This window comes from Elephantulus edwardii, unplaced genomic scaffold, assembly GCF_000299155.1.
Source record: "Elephantulus edwardii isolate Elephantulus edwardi_28Jun2011 unplaced genomic scaffold, EleEdw1.0 scaffold00032, whole genome shotgun sequence".
In the NCBI taxonomy this organism is placed as follows: domain Eukaryota; kingdom Metazoa; phylum Chordata; class Mammalia; order Macroscelidea; family Macroscelididae; genus Elephantulus; species Elephantulus edwardii.
The window spans coordinates 22,384,908-22,408,212 of NW_006399782.1; the positions used below are offsets into that span (position 1 = coordinate 22,384,908).

The 23,305-nt window shown below is 40.3% G+C and overlaps 1 protein-coding gene across 2 annotated transcripts in view; it reads right to left on the reverse strand.

Moving 5' to 3' along the window:
* The window catches only part of SIDT1 (SID1 transmembrane family, member 1), a 155,158-nt gene extending 134,411 nt beyond the window's left edge, over positions 1-20,747 (reverse strand). The window contains exon 1 of one of the 2 annotated variants that reach the window (XM_006884279.1): positions 20,518-20,747. In XM_006884279.1, coding sequence (XP_006884341.1) covers positions 20,518-20,715 — 198 coding nt within the window. In that variant the 5' untranslated portion in view covers positions 20,716-20,747. The remainder of the gene's footprint in view (positions 1-20,517) is intronic. The other variant, XM_006884280.1, reaches the window with a different exon arrangement.
* Between the last annotated feature and the right edge of the window lie 2,558 nt (positions 20,748-23,305).

A 23,305-nucleotide genomic window follows, 5' to 3' on the forward strand; every position in this document is an offset into this window, starting at 1 on the left:
TTTGTATTTCCATACTTGAAAACTCAACCTCCTTTGCCATTTCTGTTATCTAAATGTGTTCTGTTGTACATAGGGTTTTCAGAGGCCTGCTATTTCACAAGTGGATGGCCAATTATAAATAATAATAATTTAATATTAAATATAACATGAAGACTAAAGACAGCAATGTCAGAGAGTTGAAATGTTACCCTTATTTACCATTAAGTAAACTTTAATAAATTTCTATTCATAATTTAGCTCACTCTGGTGACTTAGCGGTAAGGAATTCCATGGCCAACACAAAGGTATGGAGTATTTTTTTTTTCTCCTGCCCTGCAGGAGAAAGATGGGCCATCTTCTCCAGGTGATTTATTGGCTCTAGAAAAACCTCTCGAGGGTCAGCTATGGGTAGGTTCCAATTTAATGATACACAACAACATTAACATTTTAATATAATTTTTGTTTTATATGGTAATAAGACATGCAGGCAACCCTACAGTGACCTTCTATGACCTACTTCTTCCCATGGCCCCTCACGTGGAGTTGATCATTTGGGTTGGTATTCATCTCTCATTCTAACTGTGAACCCAGGATTCTCATGGTTTTGGTATTAGCTTCTCAGCTCCACTGACCTCCACCTGATGTTAGGGATCTCAGACATAGATTTCTGGGAGGGAATCAGCAACCCCTGTTGGCACATCTCTCTCAGGTATCTGCTCATCTCTGCATTATTGCCTTTCTCCTCTCTGTCTCTATCTCTCTCTCCCTCTCTTCCCTTCCTTCTCTTTCTGTCTCTCTCTCTCTCTCTCTCTCTCTCTGTTTCTCCTCTCTCCCTTTTTCCCTCCCTCCCTCCTTTCCTCTTCCCTCCATCTACCTCTCATCTCCTATTCATTCTCCTCTTGTGAGGGAAGAAGAAATTACTTTATAGACTGAGGCAGGACTCACGGACCTACTCCTTGGATTTTATTTATAGGCTGAGTGATTGCACTGTAGCAAGTTTATTCTACAGCTATTCTTAGGCCTACTTAATTAATGCTCTGAAGATGGAAAAGCATTAGAAAATTATTGTTATGATTTCAGAATTATGATCTGACACATATCAGCTATTTCTGTAGGAGAATTTACTGCCATATGGGGGCTATTTGCAATTACAAGTATTTTTCAAAATAATAAAAGAAGTACATAAAGGAAACTGCTTTCTAAATGGAAAAAAAAGGCTACTCATCTGCAAACATCTTCCCTTTCAAAGTTTACAATAAAGGCTTCTTGAGATGATCTGAAGAGGCCTTTAAGGAAGACCATGCTTTCAAAACAACTATGAGGTATTATCTCACCCCAGTAAAAATAGCAGAATTTAAAAGAACAGCAAACAACAAATGCTGGAGAAACTGGAACCCTTATTCACTGTTAGTGGAGTGTGAAATGGTGCAACCACTATGGAAGGCAGTGTTGCACTTTCTCAAAAAGTTACAAATAGAAACACCATTTGACCCAGCAATTCCACTACTGGGAATATACACTAAAGAAACCAGAACTGCTGCCTAAGCAGATATATGCACACCCATGTTTATTGCAGCTTTGCAATAACAATAGCAAAAAGTTGAAAACAACCCAAGTGCCTATCAACAAACAAATGGATTGAGAAGCTCTGGATAGTCACACAATGGAATACTATTCAGTATAGAAAAACAAAGAACTAATGAAATATTCTACAAAATGGGTGACCCTGGAAGACACTATGCTGAGTGAAATATCTCAGTCACCAAAGGACAATTATTGCATAGGGCCACTGTTGTAAAGTAGACTGACATCGATTTGAAGGAAGACTGAGGAAGAGGGGATAAATAATGTATACTGCATTGAAGCAGATGAGGGAGAGAACTGTTTAAAAGGGATATATAATTAGATATCATTGTCATGACAGGAGTCCAGAATGAAGGCTGCATAGTAGAGTGGACTTGGGGGGAGGAATTTTATAACAATGAAAGAATTTTTCCTTTTACTTTTCAAAGAGAAGAGCGAATTGGGGGGAAGGGGTGGACAGGGAGAAAAGTACAGCAATGAATGAATGGAAACCCTAAGTTAAGTCTCTGTAAACGTTCATTAAATTAAACTTAAAAAAATATTAAAAAAGGAAGGCCATGCTTGGGAGAGGAAGTAATTTTTAAGTATGGTCTAATTATCATTGAAGAGATCACACACACACACACACACACACACACACACACACACACACACTTTTAGTACTTCCTCAAACTTCAAATTAAATCTTTAACTGAGCATAGGCAGAACGTCATATCAACCCAGTTTTCCTTCCTGTTATCTTTGACTGCTTATGTCTCTAGGTCCCCATAGTTGTCTTCTGACAAATAGCCTAGCTTGAGTACTTTAACATGAAGACTTTCAGTGGGACAGACTGGTTTTGGACTATGTAGCATCAAAACTCCTCAGCATTTTGGGAGAACACTCCTCCCTTCTGTGAGTTTGGTGGGAGATAAAAAGGCTTGTAGATGCCAAATGGGCCATGATTCATGGGCCATGGTAGCTGCCACTTGGCATTTCCAATTTTTAGCAAATACGCAAGGGTGAACAGCAACTTCAGAATTCATTAGAGATGGTAATAGCAGATAGGGTATAGCAGCCCTATCTGACAGAAGTGGAGGTAGTGGGGTTGTAGGTAGCGTCTCAATCACTCCTACCAATGGATAATTTTCTGTAGCTTGGTCTTCCTAGATTAGTACTTTGTATGTACCACATTTCTGCTATTGGTGAATGTTTGCAGCAGTCTCTTCTCATTTTGAATCATGCCACATCCACAAATGTTATTAGGTGCCATTGAGTTGAGTACAACTCACAGCGACTCTACGAACAAAGGATCTGAACCCTGTTCTATAACTATCATTGTTCCTCTAGCGTTCATAGAGTTTTTCAAAGGTCTGTTATTTAAGAAGTGGATGCAAAGCCTGCTTCCAAGTCTGTCTTAAATCTGGGAGCTCTTCCAAACCCTGTCCACCATGGGTAACCCTTATGGCATTTGACACACCAGTGGCACAGCTTTCAGAGGCACAGCAACCCCAAATGATATGAATACAGTAGACAGACAAGTGCTGTACCACTTAGAACAATGTTCTCCACAAACACAACACCAGGTCCTGATCGAGTTAAATATGAGGCTTCTGGCCCCCAGGTGATTGTTAGTTAAATCCAAACCACCAATCAGCTTACACTCAAGTGTTAATGAAATAAGAAATGACCAAACAACAAGCAGAGAATGATCCCAAAAGCTTTACACCATTCCATCCACACATTAAGGTAAACTCAACTTTGAGGAGACAACTCTTTATCAGCCATATTTGGAGTGCCTTCCAACCTAAGGAACTCACCTTCTGATACTATACCAAACAATGTGCTGCTGTTATTTATAAGGTTTCTCACTGGCTGATTTTGCAGAAGTATGCTATCAGATCCTTCTTCTAGTCTGTCTTAGTCTGAAAGATCTCCTAAAATCTTTCTTCATGTATGCTTTAGTTAGTTTCTCTAGAGAAATAAAAACAGTGATCGGTCTATCTGTCTGACTGTTATCTTGGTCTAGGCAGAAGTTTGAATTCACGGCACTGCACTGGCTCAAGGCAAAGGCTTGCTTTCTGTGTTGGTTCTGGAGGAAGGCCCTTGTCTCTCTTACCTTCAGCATCTGGGAGATCTACATGTGATTTAGAATTTCTCTTACTTCTGCTTTACTCACTTGTTTCATTTCTATTAAATCTCAAAGGAAACTGATCCAAGATATACTCTGCACTACTCTTAATTCATTTACATAAAATAAAGAAAACAAAACACATTCCCAGTGAGATTGGCCTAGTGGTAAGAAGCCATGCTGCAATCCCAAAGGCACTAGGTTCAAACCCACCAGCTGCTCTAGGGAAGAAGGATGGATAATCTCCTCCTGTGTGGTTACTCCTTCTGAAAACTCACCAGAGGGTCAGCTATGGGACAGTTCCAAGTCCATGGTAAACAACAACAATATAGAGATTAAGATTTACAACACAATGTTTTGGGGCACAAATTCAATCCGTACAATGGCTTTAAAGACTAGCAATGTATTGTTTCATAGCTCTGAATGCTATGTGTATTCCTCCTGTGAGCTCTGAAAGTGTTCCACACGTCTTCCCTGGGCTGCAGTGCTCTAGTAATTCTTCATGTTTCTTGGTTTATAGTTGCATCTGCTTTGTTGTCACATAGGCTTTCTTCTATCTGACTCTGTCTATTCGCTTTTATATGATCTCACTCACATGAGATTCAACCCACTTTATTAACCAACTATTTACACCCAGTTACTAGGGATTAAGACATGTTTGGGGGGGGAGCACAAATTCAATCAATATGTGAAAATACTCCAATAATAAAAATATAGAGGAGCAATAAAACAGTGAATAAAGTAAAAAATATTTTGGTCCTGGGGTAGGCAGTGAAAATTTGGTACTTTTAAAGGTAAAATGCAAAAAAAAAAAAAAAAGGTGAAATGCATCTATTTTTCTTATTCCATTAGCAGTGGCAGGGTTTAATAGGACAGCAAGTAGTAAATGTTGGAGATAATATGACAAGATAGGAGCTTTTTAAAAATTTTTTAAAGTTTTATTGTGATTTATTTACAAAGTTTGAATACATTTTCACAAAAGATCCTTCCCATTTCCTTCACCCCACCCACCCATCGAATTGTGCAATCCTATGACTAACACCCTTCCCGCTCCGCATCTTTACCTCTGTATTTCCACCTCCACCCCTCCTTGATCCTCATACTCATTGTACAATAATGGTTTTATACTGTATAGTCTTTGAGGTATTGAGTTAGTTCACTCAGCATAATGCTCTCCAGTCCCTTCCCAGTTAGATAGTAATTTACAAAATCATTGCTACGTAGTGTTCCGTTGTATGAATGTACCACAGCTTCTCAATCCATTCATTTATGGTTGGACATCTGGGCTGTTTCCATGCTCTTGTGATGGTGAATAATGCTGCTATGAACATTGGTGTACAAGAGATACACTGTTGGTGGGATTATAAAAAGGTACAACCACTCTGGAAGGCAGGTTGGTGCTTCTTCAAAAAGCTGAACATAGAAATTCCATATGACTCAGCTATTCCAGTGCTTGGAATATACCCCAAGAAAATGAGAACTGAGACTCAAGTGGAGATTTGTACACCACTGTTCATAGCAGTGTTATTCATATGGAAACAGCCCAGATGTCCAACCACAAACAAATGGATTGAGAAGCTGTGGCACATTCATACAATGGAATACTATGCAGGACGCAGGAGCAATAATTTTGTAAATTACCACCTAACATGGGAGGGACTAGAAAGCATTATGCTGAGTGAACTCAGTCCCACAAGGAGGGGAAGGGTGGAAGCAAAGGGATGATGCTGGGCAGGAGGGTGGTGTGTTAATCATAGGGTTGCATGGTTTGGTGGGGTGGGTGTGTGTGAGAGAGAGAAATGGGAAGAATCTTTTGTGAAAAACAATGTATTCAAACTTTGTAAATGAATCAGTATAAAATTAAAGAAAAATATATTAAAAAAGTAAACTCAAGTGGCCAGAAAATGTCTTACATAGAACAACATGCTACTTGATGAGGCTGTTGTTGCGATGTGCTGTCAAGTCAGAACCAATTCATAACTGACCTGTAATCACATGAGATTTAATGCTGGCCAGTCATGAGAACAGTAGAAGGTAGAATCTAAAATCACGAGCTGAATATTAATTCCTAAAATGGCCCAAATAGAAAATATCCTACTTCTTAGGAGCTCTGATTGGAAAGCCTTCTTACTAAGAACAAACACTTGAATTCTTTCTCAGAACACATTGCTCACTATAGTTGTTGTTAGGTGCTGCCAGGTTAAGTTATGACTTTTAATGACCTTATCTGCACCAACCGAAATCTTGCCTATATGTGAATGACCATATGAAATACAATGTGAATGGAGGAATGTGTGAAACACAATGCACATGAATGAAAAACAATGTATATGGATTTTGTATGCAAACCAATATAAAAGACATTTTTTTAGTTTTTTAGAAATTTATTTTTTAATTGATATTTTAAAAGTTAACAGAAAATTTGGATTTCACTTCATACATTATTTCACATTTTCCTCACAACCCCCTCAAGTTTGCTTTCTTCTTGAAAACGATTTTTTCATTGTTGCACAATTTCCTCCCTTCCCCTCTCCCCCGCCCCACTCCCGTTCCCCAGTTCATTTGATCCCAAGCCATCCTCAAAATCTCTGCCCTGCTCAAGCCCATTGTTGCAGTTACCATGTCAATTCGTGTCACTGAGGGGCTTTGTCTCCTTTGCTCTTCATTCAGGATAAGATAATTTCAAACCAGATTCGCTCTGCTTGCTCAATACATTTCCGAATCTTTAAACAAAAAATTAATAACTACATTCTAGTACTGAAATCAGTATCTTTGCGTTGTCACTTTAGATCAACTGAGAGAATGAAGACATTAAGAATTTGAGATCAACTAAGGATGGGAATCTCCTCCCATGTGATTAACTGCCTCTGAAAACCTGCCAGAGGGTCAGCTACAGGTTGATTCCAACTCTCCAGTACAATAATGACATGTAATATATTTGAGATTTGCAATAGAGGATTCACCTTTCTTTTATCCTCTCCAGGAATGGAACATCATTTCTGAGCATATAGATCAACAGCTTGTACCAATAAAAATAGATCCAAAGCTGACTATTTATGAAAATCAAAGGATCCTACACTGAAAACTTAATAGAACACAACACATCTTACTGCTAGCTTTACCTTCCATGTAAGACACAAATATTTAGTTGTTGTTGTTGTTGTGTGCTGCCATGTCGAAAGTGACTCACAGCTGAGTCTCCAGTAGATTTTCAGAATTGGTAAGTCACATGAGAGGAGGCTGCCCATCATTCCATGGAGCAGCTGGTGGATTTGAACCATATGCCTTTGGGATTGCTGTGCAGCTTCTTACCAGAGCTCCCTACAGATTTTCAGTAGTCTTTTAAATTTAAAATTGCTTAACGTTTCCATTTGCCAGAATATACAAAGTTAAGCAACACTTACAAGTTTATTTTTTAAGCAAAATAGAACAGACTACACTGTATTGTCCAAGAGACCCATGATGTGTCTGATCCTTTGTTTAGCAAATGAACAGAAAAGATAGCAAGGCTCAAATCCAAAGAACTCATTAGATGTTCCTTTAAATCATTAACGCACCAGCTTGGTGTGTTGACATGGAACTTCTGTTAGCTCCAGAGTTAAACAACATAGGGAAAATTGGCTAACATACTCTGGGGTGTTGCACAGCAACGCATAATAATAACAAAACAAAGTGGTTATTTCTAATGGAAAAGGATAAAGAAATGCTGCATCTCCCGGCAGCAAAGATGTTTCAGTGGGTCACAAGTATCTACAAGCTCTTTGATCTTTTAGGTGCCAAGTCCACAGGTGGAAATGACATAGTAGATATCTCCAGTAGCAAGTTGAAACTAAGGCTTATGGATTCTATCAGACGTCAAATCCCAGCATATTGTGTCAGACACCTAAAATATGTTTCAGTAGCTATCATTACAGCAATATAAAGAAAAGGAGACAACAAAACCTATAGCAAACCTGTCAATGTGACGCTCAGCAGTAATAGTCATAAAATAAAAAGGAATTGGAATGTAAGTTCAGCACATGTCAACCGGCAGAGGAAAGAAAATAAAACAACGTGAAATAAAACAAAATGGCATATCTAAGAAGTGAGTAACAAGGAATATAAAAACAAAACAGAGTGTGGTGTTTATAGAAAAAAGTAGTTGAAATTTTCCTTTGCTTTTTTCTAAAAGCAATCTTGTAAGAAATTTATTTATACTACTTGCCTATAATTTGTTTGGTTGTATTTTTTTTTAAATTTTTACTATTTTGTGTGTCTGTGTACCATCAAATCAGATCTGACTGGTACAGGAAGAGATTGTCCCTCCTTTCCAGGCAGAGCATCTGGTGGATTCGAACCATGCACCTCTGGGATTACAGTGCAGCTTCTTGCCACTAGGCCACCAGAGCTCCCCTGATTTTCTTTTTAAAATTACTATCAGACAAATTTTCCTCTCTCATTGCTGTTGAGTTGGTACTGACTCAAAACTAGCCTCTAGCAGGTTTCTGAGGGTGTAAATCATGAGGGAGAGGATTGTCCATCTTCCTCCTGTAAAGTTGCTGATGGATTTGAACCATCAAAGTGCACTGTGTCACTTTTGTGCAACTCCCTACAGAATACGCCACTAGAGCTCCCTAGCAAACACACAGTGGACCAGTATCAGAATATTAAATACTAGCGTTTGAATAAAGAATGCAATCCTCTAGTCATATCTGTGTGGAAAATTAGCAAAGGACTAGGATTTGCTGAAGGATCATGGGTAGTTAAGAAGATGAAAACATAGGTCTTTTAGAACTCCATCTAATAGTATGGAAAAGAAAAATTAAAATGCCTCATAATCTTGCCTATAATGGAGAGATACACAGAGTTTATAAAATTTCAGTAAACACTAATGAAAATCTACATTAAAGAAAAGATTTTGAAAACTCCATAGTCTTGGATTTGATCAAATTTTGAGCTAGCTAGCAAGCAAGCAAGCACTTAAGAATTCTAACTTTAGCTGTCACTAATATAATTTACTTAATTATTCTGAGTTTCAATTTTTTGCATTAAGAATAATGAAAAAGATATAGTAAGCTTCTTTGCAAAACAGCAAAATAAGAACTGAAGGTTTGTATCCTTATTAACTGGCCTAAGGATAGATTGGATGAAGAGGAAGAGCCTGGATGAGATGGACTGACACAGTGACTGTGACTGTGGGGTCAGGTGTGTCTGAGACGGTGAAGTTGGCTCAGGATAGGGCAAGGTTCAGAGGCATTGTTCTGCGAGTTGAAGTTGACTCAGTGACGAAGAAGGAGAAGGAGAAGAGGAAGAAAGATAGACTTGCATGGAAGTCGGTAGATGACCTGGACTATAATTAATGACTGACATCTTTCTTTCCCCTGTGATGCTTTAAAAGGCTTTGAAATATCATTGTTTTATGAGGCTTAATTTAATAAAACTATGTATGGGAATGGTTGTATGAAACAGTGTGAATAAAGGAAAGTTTGAAACACAATGTATAGAAAAAAATTAAAAGAAAAATCATTGTTTTGCAGGTATTAGGGAGAGGAGAAAGAAATCTGAGGTTAAGGTGAAAAATATTCTTAACCTATCCATTGAATATAGACATTGAATAGAAGGGGTTTGAAAGGAATAAACCCCTTGTGCTTGGGATGGCAACTTATTTAAAACAACAATAATATTAATGCAAATAAAGCCCAAACCAACTGCTACTGAGTCAATTCTAATTCATAATGACTTTCTATTAGGTTCCCACGGCTGTAAGTCTTTGTAGAAAGAGTTGGCTCATCATTTTTCTGTGGAGCAATTGATGGATCCAAACGGACAATTTTTCAGTTAAGCAGCCTGATGTATGATCCACTGTTCACCAACCTCAATACAAGCCATGAATAATTAGAGAAAGTAAGCATTCATTATCAGTATACAAGGAAGGAAAAGTTCTTCTGTATAGCAGAAGGTCAAGAAATGTAGAAGAAATAGTGAATTTGGAAATAATTGGGTTGGAAGCAACTCATAGCTGACCCTTCAGCAAGTTTTCAGAGACAGCAAATCACACAGGAGGAGACTGCCCATCTCTTCCCTGCAGGGCAGCTAGCGGAGTCAGCCCTTTCCGCCTTGGGCTTCAGTTCTGCCTTCCAGGCCCACTGGGATCACAGGTGTGCTCTCTTGGGTTTGGGCAGTTCATTGTCCTTGCTTCCAATGTATCTGAAAGCTAGACAATGAATAAGGATGGCAGAAAAAGAGTTGAAGTGTGATGCTGGAGAAGAGTACTGAATATCTCATGGACTGACAAAAGAATAAGTCTGTCTTGGAGGAAACACAATCAGGGTACTCCTTAGAAGTAAAAATGGGGAAGCTTTGTCTTACATATTTTAAGCATGTTCTCAGGAGGGGCCAGTCCTTGGAAAAAGACACCATTCTGGGAAACATGGAGGGTTAAAGAAAGGGACACCCTCAACAAGAAGGACTGGCACAACAATTGTAACAGTGGTCTCAATCATATTAGACATAGGGAGGATAGCACAGTCTAGGATAAGGGTCAGATCTGTGTTCACAGTCACTATGCGTTCATAGTGAATGGCACATAACAATAACAACAGCATTGTCCTAATCTATCTAGTGAGGACCCTGGCCCTTTAACCTGAGCTACTCCTTGTGTCCCCTGGGCATTAGAATATTACTGAGTAAATTATGCAGAATGGGAGAAGACACATGCCAAGCCATATGAAGATTGTCTGGGAGCAGATGCTCAGAGAAGACAAGGTCTGTCCCCCAGAGCCAACAGAAAGACAGGCTTTCCTCTGGAGCTAACATTCTGACTTTGTATTCACGGCTTCCTTAACTTTAAGAACATAAATATCTATCTATTAAAGCTCTCTGTCTGTGACATTTCAGGTACACAGCACTAGATATTTAAGAAAGAGCTCGAGTGATGTAGTCTATAAGAAGTCGTGCTACTAATCCAAAGGAGGCCACTTCCTGGCAGGAGCCAGGGGTGAAAAATGGACAGTTTCCTCCTGTTTGAATTACAGCCTTCAAAAACCAACTGGAGAGTCAACTAGGAGTCCGTTTCCTCTCAGCAGCAATGAGAAGTAACTAAGCTATCTAACTCTCAATTGTATTAACTTTATCTGAATATCTAGCTAATGACTATGAGACTGTTAATAAACTTATTCTAAGGGAGCTCTGGTGGCCTAGTGGCAAGAAGCTGCGCTACAATCCCAAAGTTGCTCAGTTCGAATCCACCAGCTGCTCTATGGAAGAAAGAGGGACAGTCTTCTCCTGTGCCAGTCAGATCTGATTCAATGGTACACAAGGAAAAAACAAAACAACCCACTTATTCTACATTATTACCATTTAAATAAAGTATACTAATTAGATTTTACTTTTTTCTTATTACTTTTTAAATAGGATATATTAAAGAAATAAATAGATGATAGATAGATAGATAGATAGATAGATAGATAGATAGATAGATAGATAGAAGATAGAGGATATATTATGTGGATTACACTATATTTCTGTTGAAAATGTCACTAAGTACTGTCAGACTCTAAGGAAAAGAAATATGTTCATAGCTATGTTGAAGGAAATGAGACTTCAAAAGGGTCATAACAGATAAGCAGAGTTTAGACTGGCAGGAAAAAAAAGAGGAAAGGCATTGCAAATATCTAAAAAGAATTCCAATTCTTTATTTTTTTGGTAAGACTATATTAGAGGAGATTACGGGTATTTACATTGGAATACATATTGCAGATTGTTCAGCTGTCTCTTTTTGTAATGATCACTGTCACTGAATCAATTCGCTAGGAGCAGCAAGATAATGGCATCTTTTTTAATTCAATCAGTAATTTAGCTGAAATACTTCTGTAATAAGAAAACTCATCAACTACTTGGTTGCCTTGTGTTACTATTTATAAAGGCAACACAAAAGAAATGTTTTCTTTTTCTCCTTATTGACTAATTTTCAAAATAATGACTTGGTCTTCTGCAATGATCGAAGAGATCGTGTATTTAAATATTTCTGTTGGGTTTCAAGTCACTGCAGTCATTATTCTTATTTAATAGAGTTCTAGTGGCGAGGCGCATTGCATACTGAACTGCCAGTAAAAGAAATTGTTTGCACCTACCAGATCCTCCAGAGGAGAAAGACGTGCAGTCTCTTCCTGCAAACACAGCATTCTCTGAAATCTGCTGGAGGGTTACCTTGAGTTGGATTTGACTTGATGTCAGGAGGTGGTGGGTATCCTAATTTAAGCTCTTATTGTTCACTTTTGGCCAGTGAAGACCAATTTGAGTAGGTGTCTAAATTCTTTAAATTAAGACCAAGGAGACTGCAAAAGCTTTCTTGCTTTTTTGGTGTGGAAAGATATTCCAGGCTCATCAATTTCAGTTTATTTCCAACCTGAAATCAGTCATTCTTTAAGAAAGGTAGGTTCCATTTAGTGAGATATAATCTTTAGAGTTTGTTAACTAAATGGATCTTGTTGCTAAAAGATTGATAATTTTTTTTAAGCTCATACAAAATGTTTATCTTGACCAAGAAGCTGTTGATTTTGTTCCCAAGGAGCAAGAGAACATTGCATGGCTTTAAAATCAGGAAACATGTATGTCAGAGTTGTATCTTTCCCCCGTACTCCATATTGAATCTGTATGCAAAGCAAATAATTTGAAGAGCTGGGCTTTATGAAGAACAATGTGGCATCAAGAGCTGAAGAAGACTCATTAACAACCTGCACTGTGCAGATGCCACTACCTTGCTTGCTGAAAGTGAGGACTTGAAATGTTTGAAAACCCAAGACGCTAGCCTTCAATATGGACTGCATCTCAACATCAAGAAGAGAAAAATCCTCACCCCTGTACAAATAAGCAACATCATGAGCAGGTTTCAGAGCTTTTGTACGTAAGATTGCTTTGAGCTGCAGGTTACTCAATGGCACATAACAACAATAAACTGTGAGAAAATAAATTCCTATTTGGTAAAACCATCCATTTATGTTTTCTGTTTTAGCAGCACTAGATTACCAAGACACCTGCTATATATGTATATAAAATATTATTTCAATATATTGTCAACAGGAGAAATTATTAATAATACTTCCTCCATATTTAGTCTGAGAAAAGGGATGTGTTTTCTCTTCTTAGAGTTGTTGTAGTTAGGTGTCATAGAGTCAACTGAGACTCCTAGGCAGAACAAAAGATTGGAACCTCGCCTTCTACCCTGTGCCACTGTCTTGGTCTCCACCTTGCTTAAGCCCACTGTTGCAGTCACTTCACTAGGGGAGTCTTCTTTTCTTTCTCTGACATTCCCCCTTTCCCAGCATGAGATCTTTTTCTAAAGACTGGCACCTCCTGATAATATGCTCAAATATGTAAGATGAAGTTTGACCATCCTTAGCTCTAAGGGGCATCCAATTGCACTGACAGCATATTGATGTGTTGCCCTTAGCAGTCTTCTTATATGGTGATGCTCTGTTTTCAAAGTCACAGAGAAAAACTTCGAGATGTGACCAATCACCCGAGTAATGTGATAATGACATAGTTCTCTCCTCAAATAAGCACTAGTCCAGTTCAGAAAGAGGAAGTAGGAGGACAGGAGAGGAGGCTCCTTGCTCTCAATGCATAATGAGCATGGGTTCCCTATACAAGAGAGGATAACTGAGCCCATCACATGATTGCTTTCAATTTCTTTTAACTGCGATCAGTAATGTAGATAGCTAGAAGTTACCACTGAGGTGTCTAGATACATATTAATTTATTCATGAGGTTGGGATAGGCTTTTAAAATCTGGATCCAAGAGACTGGTATAACTTGTTCTAGATATGAAGGTACCGGTCAAACAAGCCAAAGATTGTTCTCTGTGCACTGAGAAGTATTGCATGCATCATTACAATTTAATGAACAAAAGAAAAGAAATATTTCTAAGGAAATATTACCAATTGGGGAAAAAAAAAACCCAAGACAAGCAACACACTGTTGCTGGAAACTTCAGAGATGGCACTCTACAGCACAATGGACACATTTTTATTCGATGGCTTCTTATCATCAATCTCAGATAGAAACATCTGATGTACACACCAAGCTACATAAGGGCATTCTCATTCCCCAACAGACCTGCTTTTATGCCTTCTGTCCCAGTCAAATTTATTTCCTGGCAACTTTGCTAACTAAGTGATTTCCTTCTAGTTTGGGTCCAGCCCTACAATTATAAAGCACCCTGTTCAATGTGACATACAGAGCTGTCTGTATATTTCTATGCTTCTTAAAGGCAGCTTTCAGGAGGTTCCCCATGTCTTAACCTTTACTTTGTGTGACTTTATTACTTTTATTACTCTTCCTTTAAACCCAATCATTCTATTCTTTTTTTTTTTTTTAATGTCAACTTCATATTGACATTAGTCCATGCCTGGGAGGCACATGAGACTTTTCCTGGTGTCAAATTCTGCTAAAGAGCCCAATGCATGCTTGGCTAAATAGTTCTCTGTGGCAGCATTTGATATGGGAGGCACAGTGGTTGTCAGGAAAGATTAAGAGCAACATCTCCCACAAGAGCTTCCTTCACTCCCCAAGGCCCAAAGCTAGAGTAGGTGCGAAAGGCTTTCTTCTCCAAATTAAGAAAATAATAACAACAAAGCTAGGTTTGAAAAGGAAAAGGAAAATATCACAGTTAAACAATTAGACCTCTTCAGTCCTAAAACAAATTTTTCCTTGTACTGAACAGGGCTGGGTTTGGGAGAGGCAGTTCTTGTAGGAGAAAAGCCCTGACTAAAACCTTTTTTCAACTGAAAGAAAAATGTCACCAAGCGTTGGGCAAGTTTCTGTTGTAGAGATCATAGATGATCTTTTATTTAGTAGCGCTCTTTAGCAAGTTTGGGAGCGCTCTGGTGGCTTAGTGGTACAGAGTTGTGCCGCTAACCCATAGGGCTGGCAGTTCAAAGCCATGCTCTAGCTTCTCTGCGGGAGAGAGACGGTGTCTCCTCCCACCTGATTTACTGCCTCTGAATTCTGCTGGCCGGATCAGCCATGGGTTGGTTTCAACTCACTGGTACATAACAACAATGACAACTTTGGAAGTCTGAGTTAGGAATGGAGCTCTGAACTGCTTAGTTATGAGGCAGTAACACAAATTTGGTGTGGCGATAGTCATGTTTGGGAGGAGAAAATCATCAGGAAGTGACAAACGAGGTCCCTAAAGAGAGCAGTTAGCATTACAGATCTTGAAATCCCTCTTGTGGAAGATAGTTGGTAAACTGTCAGGATGATGACGCTATGCTGCTTTGACAAAAATACTACAAGCGAGTAGCTTTAACAAACATAAATGTATTTTCTTAGTCTAGAAGATTTCTAGCCTCTCTCTGCAGGCTCTCTGAGAAAATCCTTATCTCAACTTTTCTAGGGAGTACTGGTGATAATGAGTGGAGTTCTTGAACTTGTAGTTTTTAGATAGTGTGGGTCTTGTACCTACGTCTGCTTTCTTCTATGCCTAATCAGCTCTTTTATATTTCAAAAGTGATTGATTTAACAATATAATACTGTCTCACTCAGTAGCGGTAGCAAAGTTGAATAGGACAGCAAGTAATACATGCTGGTGAGGATGAGGAGACATTGGGACTTTTGTGCACTGCTGCTGGGATTGTAAAATGGTACAGCCACTATGGAAGGCAGTTTGGCATTTCTTAAAAAAAGCTGAACACAGAAATATCATATGCCCCAGCTATCCCACTGTTAGGCATATATCCCAAGGAAATCAAAACTAACACCTGAATGGAGATACGAGGAGGATGGGCAATCTCCTCCTATGCAATTTTCTGCCTCTGAAAGCACTGGAAGGTCAAGGCCAACTTGACAACACACAGCAACAACATGTTTATAGCAGTGCTATTTATTCGCAACAGCAAGAATATGGAAATGGTTCAAATAGCTCAAATACCTATCAATGGACTAATACATTGAGAAATTACAGTACATTAACACTATGAAATATTATGCAACATTGGGGAATAACAATTTTGTAAAATAATACATAATATAGTAGAGTCTAAGGGAGATCTGGTGGCCTAATGGCAAGAAGCTGCACTTCAATCCCAGAGGTAAATGTTTGAATCCACCAGATGTTCTGTTGGATAAGGAGGGGCACTCTCCTGTACCAGTCAGATCCAATTTGACAGTACACACACACACACACACACACACACACACAATAATAATTAATAATAATAAGTGGTAGAGTCTAGAGGGCATGCTGAGTGAAATAACTCAGTTTCATTAGGATGAATTCTGAATAAGACCAATATTGTGAAAACAGAAGGATCACCGAGCAAGAGGTATATGAATGTTCAAAAGGGGAAGGGAGCAAGAACAGGGGAAGGGAGAAATCACTAGAAAAGCAGAGGTTGCTACTCATCAGAGGGATGAACAATGAATAAGGATGGCAGAGGAAGAATCGATGCCTTTAAGCTGTGGTGCTAGAGAAGAGTATTAAATATCGCTGGATGGCTAAAAGAAAAAACACATTATGTCTTGGAAAGAGTGCAGCCAGAGTGCTCCCAGGAGGCCAAAATGACAAAGCTTTGTCTTTCATACCTTGGACATATAGCTAGGTGAGGCTATTCCTTGAAAAGGGGCATCATGCTTGGAAAGATGGAAGGTCAGTGAAGGACAGGAAGACCCTCAACAAGATGAACTGACATGGTGAATTCAGCAATGGGCTCTAGTGTGCCAGCGAGGAAGAGGATGTTACAGGACAGAGCAGGGTTCAGGTCAGCTGTTCACAGGGTTGCTATGAGTTGTACTTGACTCAACGACATCAACAAGCAGGATAGGGGATGGGTGAGGAGGTGAAGGAATAGGAAAGATTCAATGGCAACTCGAAAATACAAGGTGGTAACAGGCATAGATCAATAGTAACCAATCATATAAAATACAACATATATAAATGAAATACACTGCATATGAAAGATTATAAAAAACATAATGTGCATGAACTGAACAAAATGTATATGATTATATGAAAACAAGAAAAAGATGTTAAAAAGGTGTTTGATTTAAGACATACCCTTCATTAATAAGGCATTATTAACAGAATAAATAAAACCTTGTTTCCAAATGAGATTACATCCACAAGAATAGAGTCAGGGCTTCCAAAAATATTTTGAGGAGATCCAAGGTTCATAATTGATGACATGGTCTAAATTTCTAATTAAACTTATCACCTCCTCTTTGCTATGGGTAATTTCCTTTCATTATCCCAAATCTTCAGTACATTTGTGCTAGGTTCAACAGACTTGTATGTAAGGTGTAGTGGAGGACACTGTAGGTACACAACACAGGACAAAAGAGACCAACAAGACAGGAAGACCTCAATAGAAACTGGGACTCATAGTTCGGACAGATAGACTAGGAAAATGCCATTTCCAGAGAAGTCACTTGAATCCATAATTAACACTCACAGTAACAGTAGCCAAGAAATCAGAAGACATGTTGCATTGGGAAAACGTGTTGTCAAGGACTTCTTGAAAGTATTAAGCAGCAATGCTGTCAGTTTAAAAACTAAGGAGTGCCTGATTCAAGATACAATATTTTCAATTGCTTCCTATGCTTCTGAAAATTGGGTAATGAATAAGGATGACAGAAGAACCTTTGAACTGTGATGTTGGTGAAGAATATTGACTGCCCCATAGACTGCCAAAAGCATAAACAAGTCTGTTTTGGAGTAAATGCAACTAGGGTGTTCCTTAGAGGCATGTATGATGAAACTTTGACATACTTTGGGCATACTGTCCAGAAAGACCAGTCGTTGGGAAAGGACATTATGCTGGTAAAGGTGCAGGATCAGAGAAGAAGAGGAATACAATCAACAAGATGGACTGACACAGTGACTTTAACAATGGGTTCAAGCTTATCAGATGGTAAGGATGGTACAGGGTAGGGCAAGATTCTGATCTGTTGTTCACAGCATGGCTATGAGTCATGGTGGACTGCACAGCACCTAGAAACAACAACAGAGAAATTAACAAGACACTGACTGGAAGGCAAGGGTGGTAAATTCCTACATGAAGTGGGTTGAAGGCTCTACTGTCTTATTTGCATTTTAAAGAGGGGCCTCAGAAAGCTGGAAGACTGGAGGACATCTGGTTTGTATTAGTATACACTGACACTATAATATGAAGAAGAATGAACAAAGCTGTCTTGTAAGAAGCACAGGCAGAATTTTCCTTAGACGTGAAGATGGCAAGACTGTCTAGTGTACTTTGTGCATGTTATCAGAAGAGGGTAGGCCCTGGAGAATGGCATGGTTGGTAAAGTGAGGGTCGGCAACTATCTTGTAGAAGAGATGGATGCTAGATGAGGCGGACTGACAGTGGCAGAAAGAATGGGGTCAGATACAGCAGTATCTGTGAGGATGGTGAGGACTCAGCAGTGTTTTATTCCTTTGTGCGTTGGATCACTCCAAGTCAGAGCCTACGTGACAACAACACTGATATTAAAATAATCAAAATACTGAGTCAACTGCTGGTCCACGGTCTCCATTATAGTGATTCTCAAATTAGTTCAAGTATAACCAAATTTCTGGGGACTGCTTATGATTGTTAACCTTTTATTACATCAGATAGTGACTGCCAAGGAAACAAACAGATTCATCCTGGAGAGGATTAAACCAAGCAACTCCTTGGAAGCAAGGATTCTGGGGCTTCGTCTGACATACTTTGGGCATGTTGCAAGGAGGGACAGGTCCTTGGAAAGGGACATCATGCTTGGGAGGGTGGAGGGACAGCACAAAAGGGGAAGACCCTCTATGAGATGGATTGATTCAGTGACTGGGGTAATCGGGATGGGTGTGTCAGAGGCAGTGTGATTGGCACAGGATAGAGCAGGGTTTAGGGCTGTTGTACACAGGGTCGCTATGAGTTGCAAACGACTCGACGGCACATAACAACAACAACAACAATATCACCATAGTGATAGAGTATTTTATGAAAATGCTTCACAAAATAAAGGACATTTAAACACACATACAAGCAAAATTGGGCAGGGCACAGTTTCAGAACGATTTTTAAAACTTTTGTTATCATGAAAGGAATCACACATTTTCCTAAAACCCATTGAATTGAAAATTAGATATTTTATTTAGCCTCACCCTAAAGATTCGTTAATTCTTTCTTCACTTATTCACTCATTCTTATAAATGTGTAAGTCTCTCATGTGTTAAGTATTGTGCTAGGTGCTGGGGTGCAGAGATGAACACAACAACGCTCCTGTTCTCAATAGCTGATAGATTGCTAGAAAAGTCAACTAGGTGACGCCAACCGCAAACAGAACAATCTGGACTGCACTAGAGGAAGTGACTGAGGACTAAAGAGAAAAGGTCAAAGCAACACTGGAAAGGTAGCAAGTCTATCTCTAAGCAAAAGTGTGAGAACTATTAAAATCTAATGTCAGGTCTCACACAGTATTTGAGTGTCTTTACCCGTGGCTCAAGGAGAAATTGACAGTACACCTTAAATATCATGGGGATTTTCATCTGTTCTAGGCCAATCAATCACACGGCCTAGAACACATCACATGTGTGATGTCAATCAGGGTCATTTGGTCTATACTGGACAAGAGAGAGGAAGAGGTCAGTTACATGAAGTTTGGTGGAAAGATCTGCCCTTTCCCTCCTTGTCTAAGGTGGGATGATGGCTTTGCACATAGCTCCTTTGCTGGTTTCAGGACACACCCCTGAGGGTTAGCCCTGAGGGTTAGCAGAGGATAGGACGACTAAGGGCTGTGCAGCCATGGTGACAGCTCCTAGAGACAGGGAAATATATTTAGGGCACTTTTTCAGAACAGCACAGCTAGGGGATGTCTGGAAGTGGGAACGGCACATTGGTCTCTTGGGCTCAACACAAGCCTTCTCACTACTGGAAGCTACTAGATTTCTGAAGCCCACGTGGTGAGGTGAAGAAGGAGGCATAGTGGAATCATCTGCTTTGGCATTTCCCAAGGAAGTAAGAAACGTTGGCATAGTAAGATATAATATACACATTTATGTAGGAAGAAGAGCCAGAAGCAAGCACACTAGAGAGAATTTTCTTTTCTTTTTCTATGCTTAAGGGGTACTCTATTAGAAGGGGGTGGGGGAAACCCAGCTCAACAAGCATTATATAATCAGAATATATACGTCAAAGGGATAGTTACTGGTACATTTCCCCTCCCCCCATGCCAATGCTTGTTAGAAAATAGGTCCAGAACTTTTATGCACCTTCATTTAAAACTGTTAGTGAATTAACTGATGATGGCCGTTCCAAGGTCTTTAGCCCTATCTTCTGGTTTTTCTGAAACACATACATGTGGTAGCGGTACAGAAACACGGGAAGCGACTCCGGAATGCACAGAGGTTCTGCAGTATGCACTCGTTCTCCCTCAGTCTTAGCAGCTCTCCCTTTGCGTGTTTTAGGAAAACAGTGGAGTCTAGCTGAAATCGAGCCACATTAAATTAGATTGCTTCCCTGCAAGAGACTAAGAGCAGAGGTGTGGCCTTCTCCCTTCCTGAATCCTAGAATTCGTGACTTTCCTAGAAGAAGGCCCACCAAGGGGCCGAGGAGGGATATCAGAGCTGCGTGGAAAGCAGAGCCTTGGCAAACAGTTCCCGAATGCCAGAGACCAGGCAAGGTGCTAGGTGAAGCGGAGTCGGTTGCCCTCGAGACTGCTTGCAGAGGGTACTGCAGCACCAGCAGGGCAGTGATTTGCTTCCTAAAAGAAAAGGTCCTGTAGTCCCCGAGATCTCTCCATGGGGTGTCACAGGGAGACTTAAGATCAGCGACAGGGCTCGGAGATCTGGCAAGTTCCTGGGAGTCGAGCTGGGGCAGCGAGTGCCTTACCTGGCCGGGCTGGCTGGTGTAGTTGAAGGAGTAGATGTTCTCCATGCTGAGACTCACCACCCCGCTGTACACACGATCGAATTCGGCGCCCCTGGCTGGGTCGCGGGGAGCGCGGCGCTGCGCCAGGCGCCCGGGGGCCGCCGTCCGCAGGAGCCAGGGCAGCGCGCACAGCAGCGCGAGCCGCAGGCAGCCGCGCATGATGGGCGCCGCGCTCCGACTTGGAGCCGAGCCGCGCTGGGAGAGCGCGAGCGCAGAGCCGGTCCTTCCAAGGCTCCCGGTGGCGGCGCGAGCGCGGGCGCAGGCGCGGGCTTCGGCTCCGCGCCGGCGATGCCTGGCGTGTCCCGCCTGGAGTGAGTGCGGGGTAAGAGCTGCTCAAATATTGATGTCGCTGCCGGGGGTCTCCGCGGGAGGTCACAGGCTGGGAAGGTGGGGGCCGCAGGATGAGGGGGCGGGTGCCTGCTGCCTTCCTCTCTGGCTTTGAAGTCGGCTCCCTTTTCTCTTCCTCATCGCCTAGAATCCCCCTCTTATTCCGCCAGAACCCTGAACCGCAAAAGGGGTGGGGGAGAGCACTGAAGACTCGAGAAAGAAATATCCAAGGGTCTTAAGGAAGAGTCTTTCTGAGCAGCTATAGAGCAAGAAATTCAGTTCATTTCCAAGAAACATGCACCCGGTGGAGGCGAGGTAGAGAATTAGAAAGCCTGCCTGCCGGGAAGAGGTTGCATGAGCGCCTGACCTGCTGCAGGGTGATTCAGTCTCAGTTCTTACTCCAAAAGCACCTCTTCCCAGACACCTGTTTTATTTCCTTATCACCTCCTATTCTCCTGGGGAAAGCCTATCACGTCATCGTTTTCTCCCTCCCTTGCCATATGTCTACGTATGTAAATATGTACAGTCATTAAAAAAAAAAGATATGAGAAAGAAGACAATTTCAAATACTGCCTCGGTCCCGGAAGTTGTCAAAAACCATTGAGAGTAACTGACTGAATTTATGCAAAGAATATTTTTCCTTTGTAGCAGGCTCTTGCTTACTTTATTTAGCTCCGCAGTACCTACTTCACAGATTTTTTTTTTTTTTTTAGAATCTTCATATTGGTTTTAGAACAACAAAAAAGATACAGCTCCTCCTCGTGCCTTTTTAAAAAGGAAATTAGGCAAAGGTAAGGGAATAGACTTAAAGGCTTAAAGAAGATGTAAACGGAAGGGGTGAGAAGGTGTATGTAAAGTTTTTGGAGAGCATCAGGCAATCACAGTTTAGGTGGTGGTGTGAGGTGCCATTGAGTCTACTTTGACTTAAAGTGATCCTGTGAACAACAGGTTTGAACCTTGCCCTAATCCTGTGCCATCCTTACAATCACTGATATGTTGGAATCACAGATATGGGTTTGCATGAGCACAATTAAATGTTGTCAGAATCCCATGCTTCTCAATATTATTCATCATTTGTATGATCCACATGGTCAAATTGTTAGTCACCCTGTCAATCCATCTTGTTGAAGATCTTGCTTTTTTGTTCTTTTTTCTTTTGATGGCCCCCTTCCATCCTCAGGATGATACCTTTTCCAAGCACTGGGCCCTCTTGACAACACACCCAAAGTATGTGAGACAAAATTTCACTGTCCTTGCTTCTAACGAGTATCCTGGTTGCACTTCCTTTAAGACAAAGTTGTTTGTTCTTTTGATAGTCTATGGGGTATTCTTCAACACTACTATTCAAAGGCAACGGCTCTTCTGTTCTCCTTAGCCATGGTCCAATTTCAGATGCATAGGAAGTAATTGAAAAAAACCCAAACCAAAACCCCACCAACTCACCATGACTTAGAGCAGGTGCACCTTAGTCTTTAATCTTTAAATGAGCATTCTTGCTCTTGAGAATTCTGACAGCAGATTTTTCTAATATACACATCTTTCAATATCCTGACTGCTATTATCTTGCTTTTGATTGTGCAAAAAAGTCATTAACAACTTCAGTCTTTTCTCCATTTATCTTGATTTTCTTTATTGATGCTGAGGATTTAAAAATTTTTTTTACTTGTTTATTTACAAAATTTGAATACTTTGTTTTTAAGAAGACATTCTTTCAATTTCCCTCACCTGCCCCCATTACATTTTACAACCCCATGATTAATCCCTTTCCTCCCGCACATCCTCATCCTTCTGCTTCCCCCTCTCTTGGATCCTTATACTCATTCTGCAATAATGGTTTTATATAATGTTTATCCGTGTGGAACTGAGTTAGTTCACTAAGAAAATGAGAACTGAGGTACAAACTGAGATTTGTGCACCAATGTTCATAACAGCTTGGATGCTGAGGATTTTTATCTTCCTGGTATTGGTATACAATCCATATTGAAGGCTGTAGTCATTGATCTTCTGTAGCAAGTGTTTCAAGTCCTCTTTCAGCAATCAAGGTTGTGTCATCTGTATAAAGTAGGTTGTTGATGAGTCTTTCACCAATCCTGTTACCACCACATTCCTCTTCCTTTAGTCTAGCTTCTTGAATGATTTGCTCAGGATACATATTAGGTAGTTGTGGAGAAAGGATACAACCTTGACATACCTTTCTGATTTCAAACCATGCAGTATTCCCTTATTCTGTTTGGACAAGAGCTCTCTGGTCTATGCACAGATTTTGCATGAGAGTCATTAAATGTCGTGGGATTCCTATTCTTCTCAGTGTTATTCATAATTTGTATAATCCACATGGTGAAAGGCCCTTAGATAGTAAAACACAGGTAGAAGACTGTGGGGCGAGGGGAGCCACCACAACCCTCACGCTCATTGCTATCGA